This window comes from Pristiophorus japonicus, chromosome 5, assembly GCF_044704955.1.
Source record: "Pristiophorus japonicus isolate sPriJap1 chromosome 5, sPriJap1.hap1, whole genome shotgun sequence".
Classification (NCBI taxonomy): Eukaryota; Metazoa; Chordata; class Chondrichthyes; family Pristiophoridae; genus Pristiophorus; species Pristiophorus japonicus.
Genome location: NC_091981.1, coordinates 231,189,407 through 231,205,073, shown reverse-complemented (window position 1 = coordinate 231,205,073; position 15,667 = coordinate 231,189,407). Strand labels below are relative to the sequence as shown.

Below are 15,667 nucleotides of genomic sequence, written 5' to 3'. Positions count from 1 at the left end.
TGTTAGTGAAACCGACTCCTTGGAGGCAGCGTTCTTCCTCTGGTTTGCCTTTCCAGAAGAAGGTGTAACCTCCACCTTGTTCCTTGAACTGGCCTTCCCCTGCCCACCAGGTCTCGCTTAGGGCGGCGATGTTGACATTGAAGCGTCTTAAGTTCCCGGGCAACTATGGCGGTGTGGCACTCTGGTCTGTCGCTGTTGGAGTTGTCCATGAGGGTCCTGACATTCCAGGTCCCAAACTTCAGTTTGAAGGGTGGAAGGTGCCTGTTCATGAGTTATTTTAATGTGGGGTGGCCGTTGCACACCAGCTACCACACGGGCTTAGCTGAGCAAGGTCTTGGTCCAGTGGCAAGGGGGTCCAAGACGACTGGAAACCAGGCACTGCTGCCTGAGCCTATTGCTTACGGCAAGATGCGGGCCGAAAGCTCGGCATTGAGCAGCGCCCTTAGGTGAGATTGTAAGCGATCCGCGACCTGGCTGAGAGCAGGCATTGGGAAGGTCACAGGTCCATTTTGAGGAAGGAGGAGAGGTCAGAGAGGTCATCGTGACCACAGCCATTGTGTACATCACATACTCGACACTCACCAGCAAAGTCTCTGCCCAGAGTACCAGATGTTTGATACCCTCTCTGGTTGACCAGACTGCCAGATGTTTGATATCCTCTCTGGTTGACCAGACTGCCAGATGTTTGATACCCTCTCTAGTTGACCAGAGTGCCACATGTTTGATACCCTTTCTGGTTGACCAGTGCCAGCTTATAGAGCAACACACAGCTTCCTGTTTCTTATCGAGATAGGACCACCCGACTCATTATGTCGCTGGATTGCAGGGTTATCTGGAGCCGACTGGGGAGGATCCCACCTCCACTGCGCCAAGACCTTCTCTCCAGATCCTACTGTTGAACCACCCTTGTTGGTCCATCATTAACAGTGCTCTTGTGCATTGTGGAGCTGACTGTATTGTATTACTGTAACCTCAAACTTCAATCTGTGTTGTTCACAATAAATGCTCAACAATAGCAAGTGGAGGATAGGTCACCTACTGCCAATAATGAGGAAATATATAGTTTCTTCTCAATCAGAAAATGTTCAATAATAGGGAACATAATTAAAAATTAAATATCGCTTACTCATGAGGAGGGCACCAGTGAATGGGGTGATTGGGGAGGGCACTAGTGAATGGGGTGATTGGGGAGCGCACCAGTGAATGGGGTGATTGGGGAGGGCACCAGTGAATGGGGTGATTGGGGAGGGCACCAGTGAATGGGGTGATTGGGAAGGGCACCAGTGAATGGGGTGATTGGGGAGGGCACCAGTGAATGGGGTGATTGGGAAGGGCACCAGTGAATGGGGTGATTGGGGAGGGCACCAGTGAATGGGGTGATTGGGAAGGGCACCAGTGAATGGGGTGATTGGGGAGGGCACCAGTGAATAGGGTGATTGGGAAGGGCACCAGTGAATGGGGTGATTGGGGAGGGCACCAGTGAATGGGGTGATTGGGGAGGGCACCAGTGAATGGGGTGATTGGGGAGGGCACCAGTGAATGGACTCTTTCACTAAAAAAAAAGGCTGAGGGGTGACCTCATAGAGGTCTTTAAAATTATGAAGGTATTAAACAGGTTGGGCACAGAGAAGACATTTCCACTCGTGGAGGTGTCCAAAACTAGGGGCCATAAATCCAATAGGGAACTTCGCAGGAACCTCTTTACCCAGAAAGTGGTTAGAATATGAAATTATCTCCCACATGAAGTGGCTGTGATGAATGACATGGATGCATTTAAAAGGAATCTAGATAAGTACATGCAGAAGAAAGGAATAGAAGGATATGCTGATAGTGTTAGATGAAGTAAATAGAGTGGGAAGAAGCTCATGTGGAGCATAAGCACCAGCATAGATTCTTGAGCCGAATGGCCAGTTTCTGTGTTGTAACTTCAAAGCTTGGTTCCTATCCCGCATCACCAAATCTTACAGCCAGATCAATCCCAAAGTGATTCCGTTCAATAGAGGAATACAAACCGACCTGTTTTATATACATAAATGACTGGCCAACGTGTCCAAAATCCACAGAAACAGATAATCAATGTTCCCACTAATCTCCACGACCACACAGCTGATAACGGTGACCATTAAACTACCGGATCGTCGTAAAAACCCATCTGGTTCACTCATGTCCTTTAGGGAAGGAAGGAAATCTGCTGTCCTTACCTGGTCTAGTATATAGGTGACTGCCCTTGACATCAAGGCAGCATTTGACTCAGTGTGGCATCAAGGAGCCCTCATAAAACTGAAGTCAATGGGAATCAGGGGGAAAACTCTCCACTAGCTGGAGTCATACCTAGCACAAAGGAAGATGGTTGTGGTGATTGGAGGTCAATCATCACAGCCCCAGGACATCACTGCAGGAGTTCCTCAGGGCAGTGTCCTAGGCCCAACCATCTTCAGCTGCTTCATCAATGACTTTCCCTCCATCATAAGGTCAGAGGTTGCGGATGTTCGCTAATGATTGCACAGTGTTCAGTTCCATTTGCAACTCCTCAGAAAATGAAGCAGTCCATGCCCACATGCAGCAAGACCTGGATGACATTCAGACTTGGGCTGATAACTGGCAAGTTACATTCGCGCCACAAAAGGCAATGACCATCTCCAACAAACGAGAGTCTAACCATCTCCCCTTGATATTCAACGGCATTACCATCACCGAATCCCCCACCATCAACATCTTGGGGGTCACCATTAACCAGAAGTTTAACTGGACCAGTCACATAAATACTGTGGCAAGAAGAGCGGGTCAGAGGCTGGGTATTCTGTGGCGAGTGTCTCATTTCCTGATTCCCCAAAACCTTTCCACCATTGACAAGGCACAAGTCGGGAATGTGATGGAATACTCTCCACTTGCCTGGATGAGTGCAGCTCCTTCAACACTCAAGAAGCTCAACACCATCCAGGACAATGCAATCCACTTGATAGGCACCCCATCCACCACCTTCAACATTCACTCCCTCCACCACCGCTGCATCATGCCTGCAGTGTGTACCATCTATAAGATGCACTGCAGCAACTCGCCATGACTTGTTTAGCAGCACCTCCCAAACCCGCAATCTCTACCAGCTAGAAGGACAAGGGCAACAGGCGCATGGGAGCACCATCACCTGCAAGTTACCGTCCATGTTACACATCATCCTGACTTGGAAATATATTGCCGTTCCTTCATCGTCGCTAATCAAAATCCTGCAACTCCCTCCCTAAGAGCATTGTGGAAGTACCTTCACCACAAGGACTGCAGCGGTTCAAGGCGACGGCTCACCACCACCTTCTCAAGGGTAATTACAGATGGGCAATAAATGCTGGCCTTGCCAGCGACACCCACATCCCACAACGAATTAAAAAAAAATGTACCTAGATGTTTTATGGTTTTATTTAGTGCATGACCTTTAGTTTAGGAAAATTAATGTCCACACTTTCTAGGAAACTCCATGGCCTAAAGCCTGGGAGATGGTTTCAACAAGCTGAGAACTTTCATTAGCTAAAAGTCTTTATTGCCAGCATTCAGTTCAACAGATGAACTTCATTTTTTGGGGTCAGTTTTCGAGTTAAAACTCCTTTTAGGGCAATTCCCCCACAAACTCAACCTTCGGCAATTTACAGGGCACTGTTCCTACAATCTAATTTCCAAAAGAAATTGCAAAGCAGACAGTTCAGTGGGGACTTCAGCAAAAAACATATTTTAAGGTATTGGTCAAATAAACAGGAATTAATTTGAGGCATAATGTCCCAGAACTAAATATACAATTGTTTTAAAAAATAAGACTAGAAGCCTTAGAATAAGACAATCATTTTGTTTTTCTATAACTTAACACAAATAACAGGTATAATCTTATCAATATCCCAGCTTTTTTTTTAAACTATCTGTGTAATGTTTTTTGACTACTTAAACTTGTTTTAAATGCTAGTTGAAAACAAGATAGTGGCAAATCTTTACAATTCCATACCAGACTGATTGCCTACGTGGTCTCTCATTGGCCCAATGCCGCTCTCACTATTCCTCCAGGTCCATCTCGTCCGTGACTCCCAATCATTAGACCAGTTACAGAAACCGGTCTCAAAATCACATCTTTCATATGAAGAGCCTTTTCAAAAAATGCAAATGAAAAAGATATGTTTACTTAACAACAGCTTAACTTCCATTAAAAACAGATCATTGTTCATTATTAACAGTTATAAGCTTCATGGGTACTGAATGCCACTTTCACACATTTCCAATCATTTAATATTCCTGTAACTTTGTAATGCTGCCAATTATGAAGAAATATAGGGCCAGAAATTCAGTACCGCTGGAAAGCTGGTGCCCCCCCCCCCCGGCACCTTTTTGGGGCCATTAGCGCCAAAATCTTTTCATGGCTAGCCACCCCATATTCAGCTCCAAAAGTGAACAAATGGGTTCCAGTGCTAATGAACCCTTCCAAAGTGGATTTTTCAGCGGTGTGGCTCTCTTAATTTGAGCGATATCACCACTGAGAAATTCAGCATGCAGGTAAAGGTTTCTAATGAGCCAGCTGCTCCCTGGCCTTTTTAAAGGCCAGTGTTTGCAGCAAAGCCCTGAGGGGGGAAGGAGTTTCGAAGGAGTTTGGAATGAGTTTGGAAGGAGTTTGGAAGGATGACTGGTGGAAGAGGTGCAAGGAGAGCCAACAGGTTCACTGATATGGAGCTGGAGACACTGATGGATGGTGTGGAGGACAGAAGAAGAATACTGTTCGCTGACGGTGGGAGACCTGGCAGACCGCCAGTACATAATGCATGGAGGGAGATTGCAGGGGAGGTGTCAGGCATCTCCATGTATGTCAGGACGCACCCTCCCAGGAGGGTGCTGGCCAGTCTGCACCCGACTCTTCCAGGGTGAGGATGGGTCGACGCCTCCTAGCTCTGGGGCGACGGGGATCCTCCTTCTCATCCTGTGCCTCCTCCTCCTCCTCAGGTGGTACTGTTGGCTTGACCTCCAGCGGCTGTCCCCTCATGATGGCCAGGTTGTGCAGCATGCAGCAGACCATGACGATGAGGGAAACCCGTTGAGGAGAGTACTGCAAGGTGCCACCAGAGTGGTCCAGGCACCGGAACCTCTGCTTAAGGATGTCTATGCACTGTTCGATGATACACCTGGTGGCACAATGAGCGTCATTGTAAGCATGCTCTGGCACTGTTCTTGAGTTCCACAGTGGAGTGAGTAGCCAAGGGTGATGGGGGATATCCCTTGTCCCCAAGCAGCCAACCGCAATCCTGATTCTGGCCGGTTAAGACTGCGGGTACACTGGTCTGGCACAGAATGAATGAATCAAGGCTGCTGCCTCCCTTGCCCACTGCCTCTCTGCACGGTGCAGACACTGATGCCTTCTCCTGTGTGCCGCCCTGCTTCTGAGCAGATGTACCAGGTGTCATCATCCCAACACTCCTCCCATCCTCAGGGTGAACCCTGCCAAGCAGGTCTCTGCAGCCCACAGGCCTCCACTAAAGAGTCAGACCTGAAAGTTGTACAAAAGTATGTGCAAACCTCTGAGCAGCACTCAGCAAGTTCACAAAACTATATGAAAAGATAAATAGGGTGGATGATATAATCTCACATAAAACACTAATAATTAATAAAACTATATGAAAATATAAATACAGTGCATGATGTAATCTCACATAAAAACACCAATAATTAATAAAATTGTATGAAAAGATAAATCCAGTGGATGCTGGAATCTGAAATAAAAACATTAAAATTAATAAAATGATTTCCCTAACAAAGGTCCCCGATCATGGCAACACTCCAGCGGTGTTGCATTGGAGCATCACATCGAATACCTCGCAGGGGCACCGCCGGGAAAAGTCTCACCTTTGTGCAGCTGAAAATCCCTATCCTTGCCACTTTTCAGCAGAGCTCACCGCTGGAAGGTTACCTTTACACCCGCTTCACCCCGCCATTTCTGATGGAAGTGCGCACAGCTCAAATCCCCCGCTGAGCTGAATATGGCTCGGGGAGGGAAAATCACCCGACCTTCGGGGACGGTGAATTTCGGCCCCACCATGTGTAGTATATTTTCTTGTATTCTGCTACGAACTGACGTGCATGACACATATTGTCAGTGACTATACCTGATATTGATGACGCAGACTATGGCCGCTATTCATAACGCATACCTTCAGTGACTATGGGGCTAGATTTTCCACTTTTTTTGCATGCTTACCGCCCACTTAACGTCCATTTTACCGCTGAAATGACATATAACGCCAAGATAGCGCCATTTAGCCACAATATGGAAACTGGCGGGCATTTTTCGGACACTTATCGCCGAGCGTTACTTTCCCCATGTGCGTAACGCCGGGAAAAAATAATACCGCCCGCCCTCCTTTTTTGGGCGGAATCATCAGAATGGGGAAAATCAATGCCCATAATATCGGCCAGCGTTAGTTTCCACACGTAATTAACGCTGAGATTCAATAATACTGACCGCCCACTTTTTCTTGTCGTAAAGATCACATTTGCCGAAACTAACGCCCAGCAGATCGCCCAGGGTCACGTTCACCACCTCGCACACATATCGCCCACGATATCGCTCGCCCAAAACTCCACCTGGAAAAAGTGGAACTAACCGGAACTAATCACAGCATTATGGACGCCATGTGCTACATCACATGTTGCATCGTTTAAAAGGCTACTCTGCTTCAACCTTGGGGAGTTTGGATGTACTCTGGTGGTCTTTGGAGGTGATGTAAACATCTGTGCAAACATCTTTATCATACTGTGAAGGATTGGAATTTAATAGTTGTCTTCGTCGGGACATTCATTCTTTGTGACCAATCGGTGGAAAACAGAGAGCTATTGCAATGGGGCCTGTCCTTTCTCACCCTCTCTTGATGACCAATTACATGCTACAGACTCGAGATGGCCGAAGGTACGCTCCACAGCATTATGTGCCCAATGTAAGACGTGCCAGACTGATGAGGAGGGCCAGACGTTACACCCCCACAAGTACAGGGAGAAGCGGTCTAACTTCAACTTATCTGACACCACCTGCCTTCGGAGACTGCGCTTCCACCAAGAGGTTATCACTGAGGTATGCCAGCTCATAAGGGAGATCTGCAGCTTGCCAATACCATCAGTACTGCACTGTCCGTCGAGGTCAAAGTCACCGCGGCACTGTCGTTCTATGCGTTGGCTTCTTTTCAGGCCTCAGCTGGCGACATTTGCATCTCTCTCAGCATGCCACACATTGCTGCATTAGACAGGTCACTGAGGCCCTGTATACAGGCAGGATGGACCTTATCATCTTCCCTATGACCAGGGAGGCTCAGACTGAGAGGGCTCTAGGATTCTACCGAATTGCTAACTTCCCGAAGGTGCAGGGAGCAATAGACTGTACGCACATCGCGATGCGGGCACCTTTTCAGGATGCAGCGGTTTTCAGGAACCGCAAGGGATTCCACTCCCTGAATGTGCAACTCGTTGTCGACCACCAGCAAATTCTACTGGTAGTGAATGCTAAATTTCCGGGCAACATCCATGATGCTCACATCCTGCGTGAGAACACTGTATCTGACTTGTTTAACAATCAGCCACAAGGTCAATGCTGGTTGCTTGGTGACAAAGGATAGGGCCTCACCACCTGGCTGATGACCACCTTGCATGACACCCACACCGAAGCCGAGAGGCGATACAATGAGAGCCACAGAGCCACTCGCAATATCGTGGAGAAAACCATCGGAGTGCTTAAGCAGCACTTTAGATGCCTGGACCACTCAGGCGGCGAGCTCCAATACCACCCTGAGCAGGTACCTCAATTTGTGGTGGTGTGCTCCATGCTGCACAACTTGGCTATCAGGAGGGGACAAGAATTGCCAGAAGAGTCTGACAGTCCATCTCACCAGAAAGAGGAAAAGGAAGAGGAGGAGTTATTGGGGAAGCCATGCCCCTGCCCTCCTGTAGACTGCATGAAAAGGCCCGTGGTGGCATGATAGCTGCAAGACTCTTATGTCAGGAACTCATCAATGAGCGCTTTGCCTGAAAGTACGTTGGTGGTATTTATAAGGCTAGCACACTGCTGGGTGTGCAGGTCATACATCAATGGTGGGCATCACCTTGGTGACAGTTAAAGTTTCAGTTGATTGAAGTTAGGTGTAACTATGAAGGTATGAGGGCAGAGTTGGTTAAAGTGGACTGGGAAAATAGATTAAAGTGTAGGACGGTTGATGAACAGTGGTGTACACTTAAGGAAATATTTCACAACTCATAAGAAAAATATATTCCAGTGAAGAGGAAAGGGTGTAAGAGAAAAGATAGCCATCGGTGGCTAACTAAGGAAATTAAGGAAGGTATCCAATTAAAAACAAGGGGACACAAAGTGGCCAAAACTAGCGGGAGGACAGAAGATTGGGAAGCTTTTAAAAGCCAGCAAAGAACGACTAAAAAAATGATTAAGAAAGGGAAGATAGACTATGAAAGTAAAGTAGCGCAAAATATAAAAACAGATAGCAAGAATTTCTATAGGTATATAAAAAGGAAAAGAGTGGCCAAAATAAATGTTGGTCCCTTAGAGGATGAGACTGGGGAATTAGTAATGGGGAACATGGAGATGGCAGAAACTCTGAACAAATATTTTATATCAGTCTTTCATCCTATCATCATCATCATCATAGGCAGTCCCTCGAAATCAAGGAAGGCTTGCTTCCATTCCTGAAGTGAGTTCTTTGGTGGCTGAACAGTTTAATACAAGAGCCACAGACTCTGTCACAAGTGGAACAGATAGTCGTTGAGGGAAGGGTTGGGTGGGACTGGTTTGCTGCACGCTCTTTCCTCTGTCTGTGCTTGATTGCTGCATGCTCTTGGCGTTGAGACTCGAGGTGCTCAGTGCTCGCTCGGATGCACTTCCTCCACTTAGGGCGGTCTTGGGCCAGAGACTTCCAGGTGTCAGTGGGGATGTCGCACTTTACTGGAGGCTTTGAGGGTGTCCTTGTAGCGTTTCCGCTGACCACCTTTGGCTCGTTTTCCATGAGGGAGCTCCGAGTAGAGCACTCACTTTGGGATTCTTGTGTCTGGCCAGCGGAGCTGATTGAGTCTTTACGGTAGTGGACACTAACAATATTCCAACAGTGGATAGTCAAGGGGCTATAGCGAGGGAGGAACTTAACACAATCACAATCACTAAGGAGGTGGTACTCAGTAAGATAATGGGACTAAAGGCAGATAAATCCCCTGGACCTGATGGCTTGCATCCTAGGGTCTTAAGAGAAGTAGCAGCAGGGATTGTGGATGCATTGGTTGTAATTTACCAAAATTTCCTGGATTTTGTGGAGGTCCCAGCAGATTGGAAAACTGCAAATGTAACGCCCCTTTTTTAAAAAGGCAGCAGACAAAAAGCAGCAAACGATAGACCAGTTAGCGTAACATCTGTGGTTGGGAAAATGTTGGAGTCCATTATTAAAGAAGCAGTAGCAGGACATTTGGAAAAGCAAAATTCGGTCAGGCAGTGTCAGCATGGATTTATGAAGGGGAAGTCATGTTTCACAAATTTGCTGGAGTTCTTCGAGGATGTAATGAACAGGGTAGATAAAGGGGAACCACGCAGCATTCGAAATAAAGTAAATGAGTTGACGGCACAAATCATTACAAATGGGTATGATTTGGTGGCCATTACAGAAACGTGGTTGCAGGGTGGCCAAGACTGGGAATTAAACATACAGGGGTATCTGACGATTCAGAAAGATAGACAAGAAGGGAAAGGAGGTGGGGTAGCTCTGTTAATAAAGGATGATATCAGGGCAGTTGTGAGAGACGATATTGGCTCTAATGAACAAAATGTTGAATCATTGTGGGTGGAGATTAGAGATAGTAAGGGGAAAAAGTCACTGGTGGGCGTAGTTTATAGGCCCCCAAATAATAACTTCATGGTGGGGCGGGCAATAATCAAGGGAATAATGGAGGCATGTGAAAAAGGAATGGGAGTAACCATGGGGGATTTTAACCTACATATCGATTGGTCAAATCAAATCGCACGGGGTAGCCTTGAGGAGGAATTCATAGAATGCATACGGGATTGTTTCTTAGAACAGTATGTTACAGAACCTACAAGGGAGCAAACTATCTTAGATCTGGTCCTCTGTAATGAGACAGGAATAATAAACGATCTCCTCGTAAAAGATCCTCTCAAAATGAGTGATCACAGTATGGTTGAATTTGTAATACAGATTGAGGGTGAGGAAGTAGTGTCTCAAACGAGCATACTATGCTTAAACAAAGAGGACTACAGTGGGATGAGGGCAGAGTTAGCTAAAGTAGACTGGAAACACAGACTAAACGGTGGCACAATTGAGGAACAGTGGAGGACTTTTAAGGAGCTCTTTCATAGTGCTCAACAAAAATATATTCCAATGAAAAAGAAGGGCGGTAAGAGAAGGGATAACCAGTCATGGATAACCAAGGAAATTAAGGAGAGTATCAAATTAAAAACCAATGCGTATAAGGTGGCCAAGGTTAGTGGGAAAATAGAAGATTGGGAAAATTTTAAACGGCAGCAAAGAATGACTAAGAAAGCAATAAAGAAAGGAAAGATAGATTACGAAGGTAAACTTGCGCAAAACATAAAAACGGATAGTAAAAGCTTTTACAGATGTATAAAACGGAAAAGAGTGACTAAAGTTGGTCCCTTAGAAGATGAGAAGGGGGATTTAATAATGGGAAATGTGGAAATGGCTGAGACCTTAAACAATTATTTTGCTTCGGTCTTCACAGTGGAAGACACAGAAACCATGCCAGAAATTGCTGGTCACAGGAATGTGCGAAGGGAGGACCTTGAGACAATCACTAGGGGGGTAGTGCTGGACAGGCTAATGGGACTCAAGGTAGACAAGTCCCCTGGTCCTGATGAAATGCATCCCAGGGTATTAAAAGAGATGGCGGAAGTTATAGCAGATGCATTCGTTATAATCTACCAAAATTCTCTGGACTCTGGGGAGGTACCAGCGGATTGGAAAGCAGCTAATGTAATGCCTCTGTTTAAAAAAGGGGGCAGACAAAAGGCAGGTAACTTATAGGCCGGTTAGTTTAACATCTGTAGTGGGGAAAATGCTTGAAACTATCATTAAGGAAGAAATAGCAGGACATCTAGATAGGAATAGTGCAATCACGCAGACGCAGCATGGATTCATGAAGGGGAAATCATGTTTAACTAATTTACTGGAATTCTTTGAGGATATAATGAGCAGGGTGGATAGAGGTGTACCGATGGATGTGGTGTATTTATATTTCCAAAAGGCATTCGATAAGGTGCCACACAAAAGGTTACTGCAGAAGATAAAGGCACGCGGGGTCAGTGGAAATGTATTAGCATGGATAGAGAATTGGCTGGCTAACAGAAAGCAGAGAGTCGGGATAAATGGGTTCTTTATGGGTTGGAAATCGGTGGTTAGTGGTGTGCCACAGGGATCGGTGCTGGGACCACAACTGTTTACAATATACATAGATGACCTGGAAGAGGGGACAGAGTGTAGTGTAACAAAATTTGCAGATGACACAAAGATTAGTGGGAAAGCGGGTTGTGTAGAGGACACAGAGAGGCTGCAAAGAGATTTAGATAGGTTAAGCGAATGGGCTCAGGTTTGGCAGATGGAATACAATGTCGGAAAGTGTGAGGTCATCCACCTTGGGAAAAAAAAACAGATAAAGGGAATACTATTTGAATGGGGAGAAATTACAATATGCTGTGGTGCAGAGGGACCTGGGGGTCCTTGTGCATGAATCTCAAAAAGTTAGTTTGCAGGTGCAGCAGGTAATCAGGAAGGCGAATGGAATGTTGGCCTTCATTGCGAGAGGGATGGAGTACAAAAGCAGGGAGGTCCTGCTGCAACTGTATAGGGTATTGGTGAGGCCGCACCTGGAGTACTGCGTGCAGTTTTGGTTGCCTTACTTAAGGAAGGATATACTAGCTTTGGAGGGGGTACAGAGACGATTCACTAGGCTGATTCCGGAGATGAGGGGGTTACCTTATGATAATAGATTGAGTAGACTGGGTCTTTACTCGTTGGAGTTCAGAAGGATGAGGGGTGATCTTATAGAAACATTTAAAATAATGAAAGGGATAGACAAGATAGAGGCAGAGAGGTTGTTTCCACTGGTCGGGGAGACTAGAACTCGGGGGCACAGCCTCAAAATATGGGGGAGCCAATTTAATACCAAGTTGAGAAGGAATTTATTCTCCAGAGGGTTGTGAATCTGTGGAATTCTCCGCCCAAGGAAGCAGTTGAGGCTAGCTCATTGAATGTATTCAAGTCACAGATCGATAGATTTTTAACCAATGAGGGAATTAAGGGTTATGGGGAGCGGGTGGGTAAGTGGAGCTGAGTCCACGACCAGATCAGCCATGATCTTGTTGAATGGCGGAGCAGGCTCGAGGGGCTAGATGGCCTACTCCTGTTCCTAATTCTTATGTTCTTATGTTCTTATGTTAGTGGCTGTGGTGTATTTGGACTTCCAGAAGGCATTTGACAACGTGCCACATAAAAGGTTACTGCACAAAATAAAAGTTCATGGGGTTGGGGGTAATATATTAGCATGGATAGAGAATTGGCTAACTAACAGAAAACCAAGAGTCAGGATAAATGCTTCATTCTCTGGTTGGCAACCAGTAACTAGTGGAGTGCAGCAGGGATCAGTACTGGGACCCCAACTATTTACAATCTATATTAACGACTTGGAAGAAGGGACTGAGTGTAATGTAGCCAAGTTTGCTGATGCTACAAAGATGGGAGGAAAAACAATGTGTGAGGAGGACACAAAAATCTGAAAAAGGACATAGACAGGCTAAGTGAGTGGGCAAATATTTGGCAGATGGAGTATAATGTTGGAAAGTGTGAGGTCATGCACTTTGGCAGAAAAAAATCAAAGAGCAAGTTATTATTTAAATGGAGAAAGATTGCAAAGTGCCACAGTACAGCGGGACCTGGGGGTACTTGTGCATGAAATGCAAAAGGGTAGTATGCAGGTACAGCAAGTGTTCAGGAAGGCCAATGGTTTCTTGGCCTGTATTGCAAAGGGGATGGAGTATAAAAGCAGGGAAGTCTTTCTACAGCTATACAAGATATTGGTGAGGCCAACCTGAAATACTGCATGCAGTTTTGGTTTCCATATTTATGAAACGATATACTTGCTTTGGAGGCAGTTCAGAGAAGGCTCACTAGGTTGATTCGGAGTTGAGGGGGTTGACTTATGAAGAAAGGTTGAGTAGGTTGGGCCTCTACTCATTGGAATTCAGAAGAATGAGAGGCGATGTTATCGAAACGTATAAGATTATGGTTGCTTGACAAGGTCGATGTAGAGAGGATGTTTCCATTGATGGGGGAGACAAGAACTAGAGGGCATGATCTTAGAATAAGGGGCCGCCCATTTAAAAATTTCTTCTCTCAGAGGGTTGTAAATCTCTGGAATTCATTGCCTCAGAGAGCTGTGGAAGCTGGGACATTGAATAAATTTAAGACAGAAATACACAGTTTCTCAAGGGGTTATGGGGAGTGGGTAGGGAAGTGGACCTGAGTCCATGATCAGATCAGCCATGATCTTATTGAATGGTGGAGCAGGCCCGAGCGGCCGTATGGCCAACTCCTGTTCCTATTTCTTATGTCCTTATGTTCTTATACCCTTTCATGTCAAGGAATCACCAGTATGTAATGGTGCAGCTATCTGAGCCAATGCATAACAAGGTTTTGTTCAATAAAAAACACTTAAACCGAACATTTGTCTGAAAACATAAGTATATCTGTAAAAACCAAACCTTCCCCCCACCCCCCCCCCAGCTTCTCCTCCCCACCTCTACCCCTTCCCCTTCCCCTCCTGAGACCAAGCCACCTGGCCGAGGAGCTGCTCAGGTGATGCTTCATTGGGAGGGGTGGAGGGGTGGAAAACGGCCGAACCACTGCTTGGACAGATGCGGGAGAGGACGGTCTCACGTTCCGAGTGGGAACGTGCTCCGAGCCAGAAGCAAGCTGTTGCTCCTGGCTCTCATGTGTTGTTGGCAATGGCGGTGCGGCACCTTGGGGTGCAGTGTCACGCTCTGGCACCACTGGGAGCCTTCTGCCACCAGCTCCAGGTCCTCCTCCATCCTTTCCATGTTATATATTATTTACATAGAAACATAGAAACATAGAAAATAGGTGCAGGAGTAGGCCATTCAGCCCTTCTAGCCTGCACCGCCATTCAATGAGTTCATGGCTGAACATGAAACTTCAGTACCCCCTTCCTGCTTTCTCGCCATAACCCTTGATCCCCCGAGTAGTAAGGACTTCATCTAACTCCCTTTTGAATATATTTAGTGAATTGGCCTCAACTACTTTCTGTGGTAGAGAATTCCACAGGTTCACCACTCTCTGGGTGAAGAAGTTTCTCCTCATCTCGGTCCTAAATGGCTTACCCCTTATCCTCAGACTGTGACCCCTGGTTCTGGACTTCCCCAACATTGGGAACATTCTTCCTGCATCTAACCTGTCTAAACCCGTCAGAATTTTAAACGTTTCTATGAGGTCCCCTCTCATTCTTCTGAACTCCAGTGAATACAAGCCCAGTTGATCCATTCTTTCTTGATAGGTCAGTCCCACCATCCCGGGAATCAGTCTGGTGAATCTTCGCTGCACTCCCTCAATAGCAAGAATGTCCTTCCTCAAGTTAGGAGACCAAAACTGTACACAATACTCCAGATGTGGCCTCACCAAGGCCCTGTACAACTGTAGCAACACCTCCCTGCCCCTGTATTCAAATCCCCTCACTATGAAGGCCAACATGCCATTTGCTTTCTTAACCGCCTGCTGTACCTGCATGCTAACCTTCAATGACTGATGTACCATGACACCCAGGTCTCGTTGCACCTTCCCTTTTCCTAATCTGTCACCATTCAGATAATAGTCTGTCTCTCTGTTTTTACCACCAAAGTGGATAACCTCACATTTATCCACATTATACTTCATCTGCCATGCATTTGCCCACTCACCTAACCTATCCAAGTCACTCTGCAGCCTAATAGCATCCTCCTCGCAGCTCACACTGCCACCCAACTTAGTGTCATCCGCAAATTTGGAGATACTGCATTTAATCCCCTCGTCTAAATCATTAATGTACAATGTAAACAGCTGGGGCCCCAGCACAGAACCTTGCGCACCCCACTAGTCACTGCCTGCCATTCTGAAAAGTACCCGTTTACTCCTACTCTTTGCTTCCTGTCTGACAACAAGTTCTCAATCCACGTCAGCACACTACCCCCAATCCCATGTGCTTTAACTTTGCACATTAATCTCTTGTGTGGGACCTTGTCGAAAGCCTTCTGAAAGTCCAAATATACCACATCAACTGGTTCTCCTTTGTCCACTTTACTGGAAACATCCTCAAAAAATTCCAGAAGATTTGTCAAGCATGATTTCCCTTTCACAAATCCATGCTGACTTGGACCTATCATGTCACCATTTTCCAGATGCACTGCTATGACATCCTTAATAATTGATTCCGTCATTTTACCCACTACTGAGGTCAGGCTGACCGGTCTATAATTCCCTGTTTTCTCTCTCCCTCCTTTTTTAAAAAGTGGGGTTACATTGGCTACCCTCCACTCCATAGGAACTGATCCAGAGTCAATGGAATGTTGGAAAATGACTGTCAATGC

General features: G+C 46.2%; 1 protein-coding gene across 1 annotated transcript in view; it reads right to left on the bottom strand.

Moving 5' to 3' along the window:
- Positions 1-15,667, bottom strand: part of LOC139264152 (MAM and LDL-receptor class A domain-containing protein 1-like) — an 886,997-nt gene that overhangs the window by 856,209 nt on the left and 15,121 nt on the right. The window contains exon 2 of the mRNA XM_070880238.1: positions 3,986-4,123. Within this exon, the coding sequence (XP_070736339.1) occupies positions 3,986-4,123 (138 nt within the window). The remainder of the gene's footprint in view (positions 1-3,985; positions 4,124-15,667) is intronic.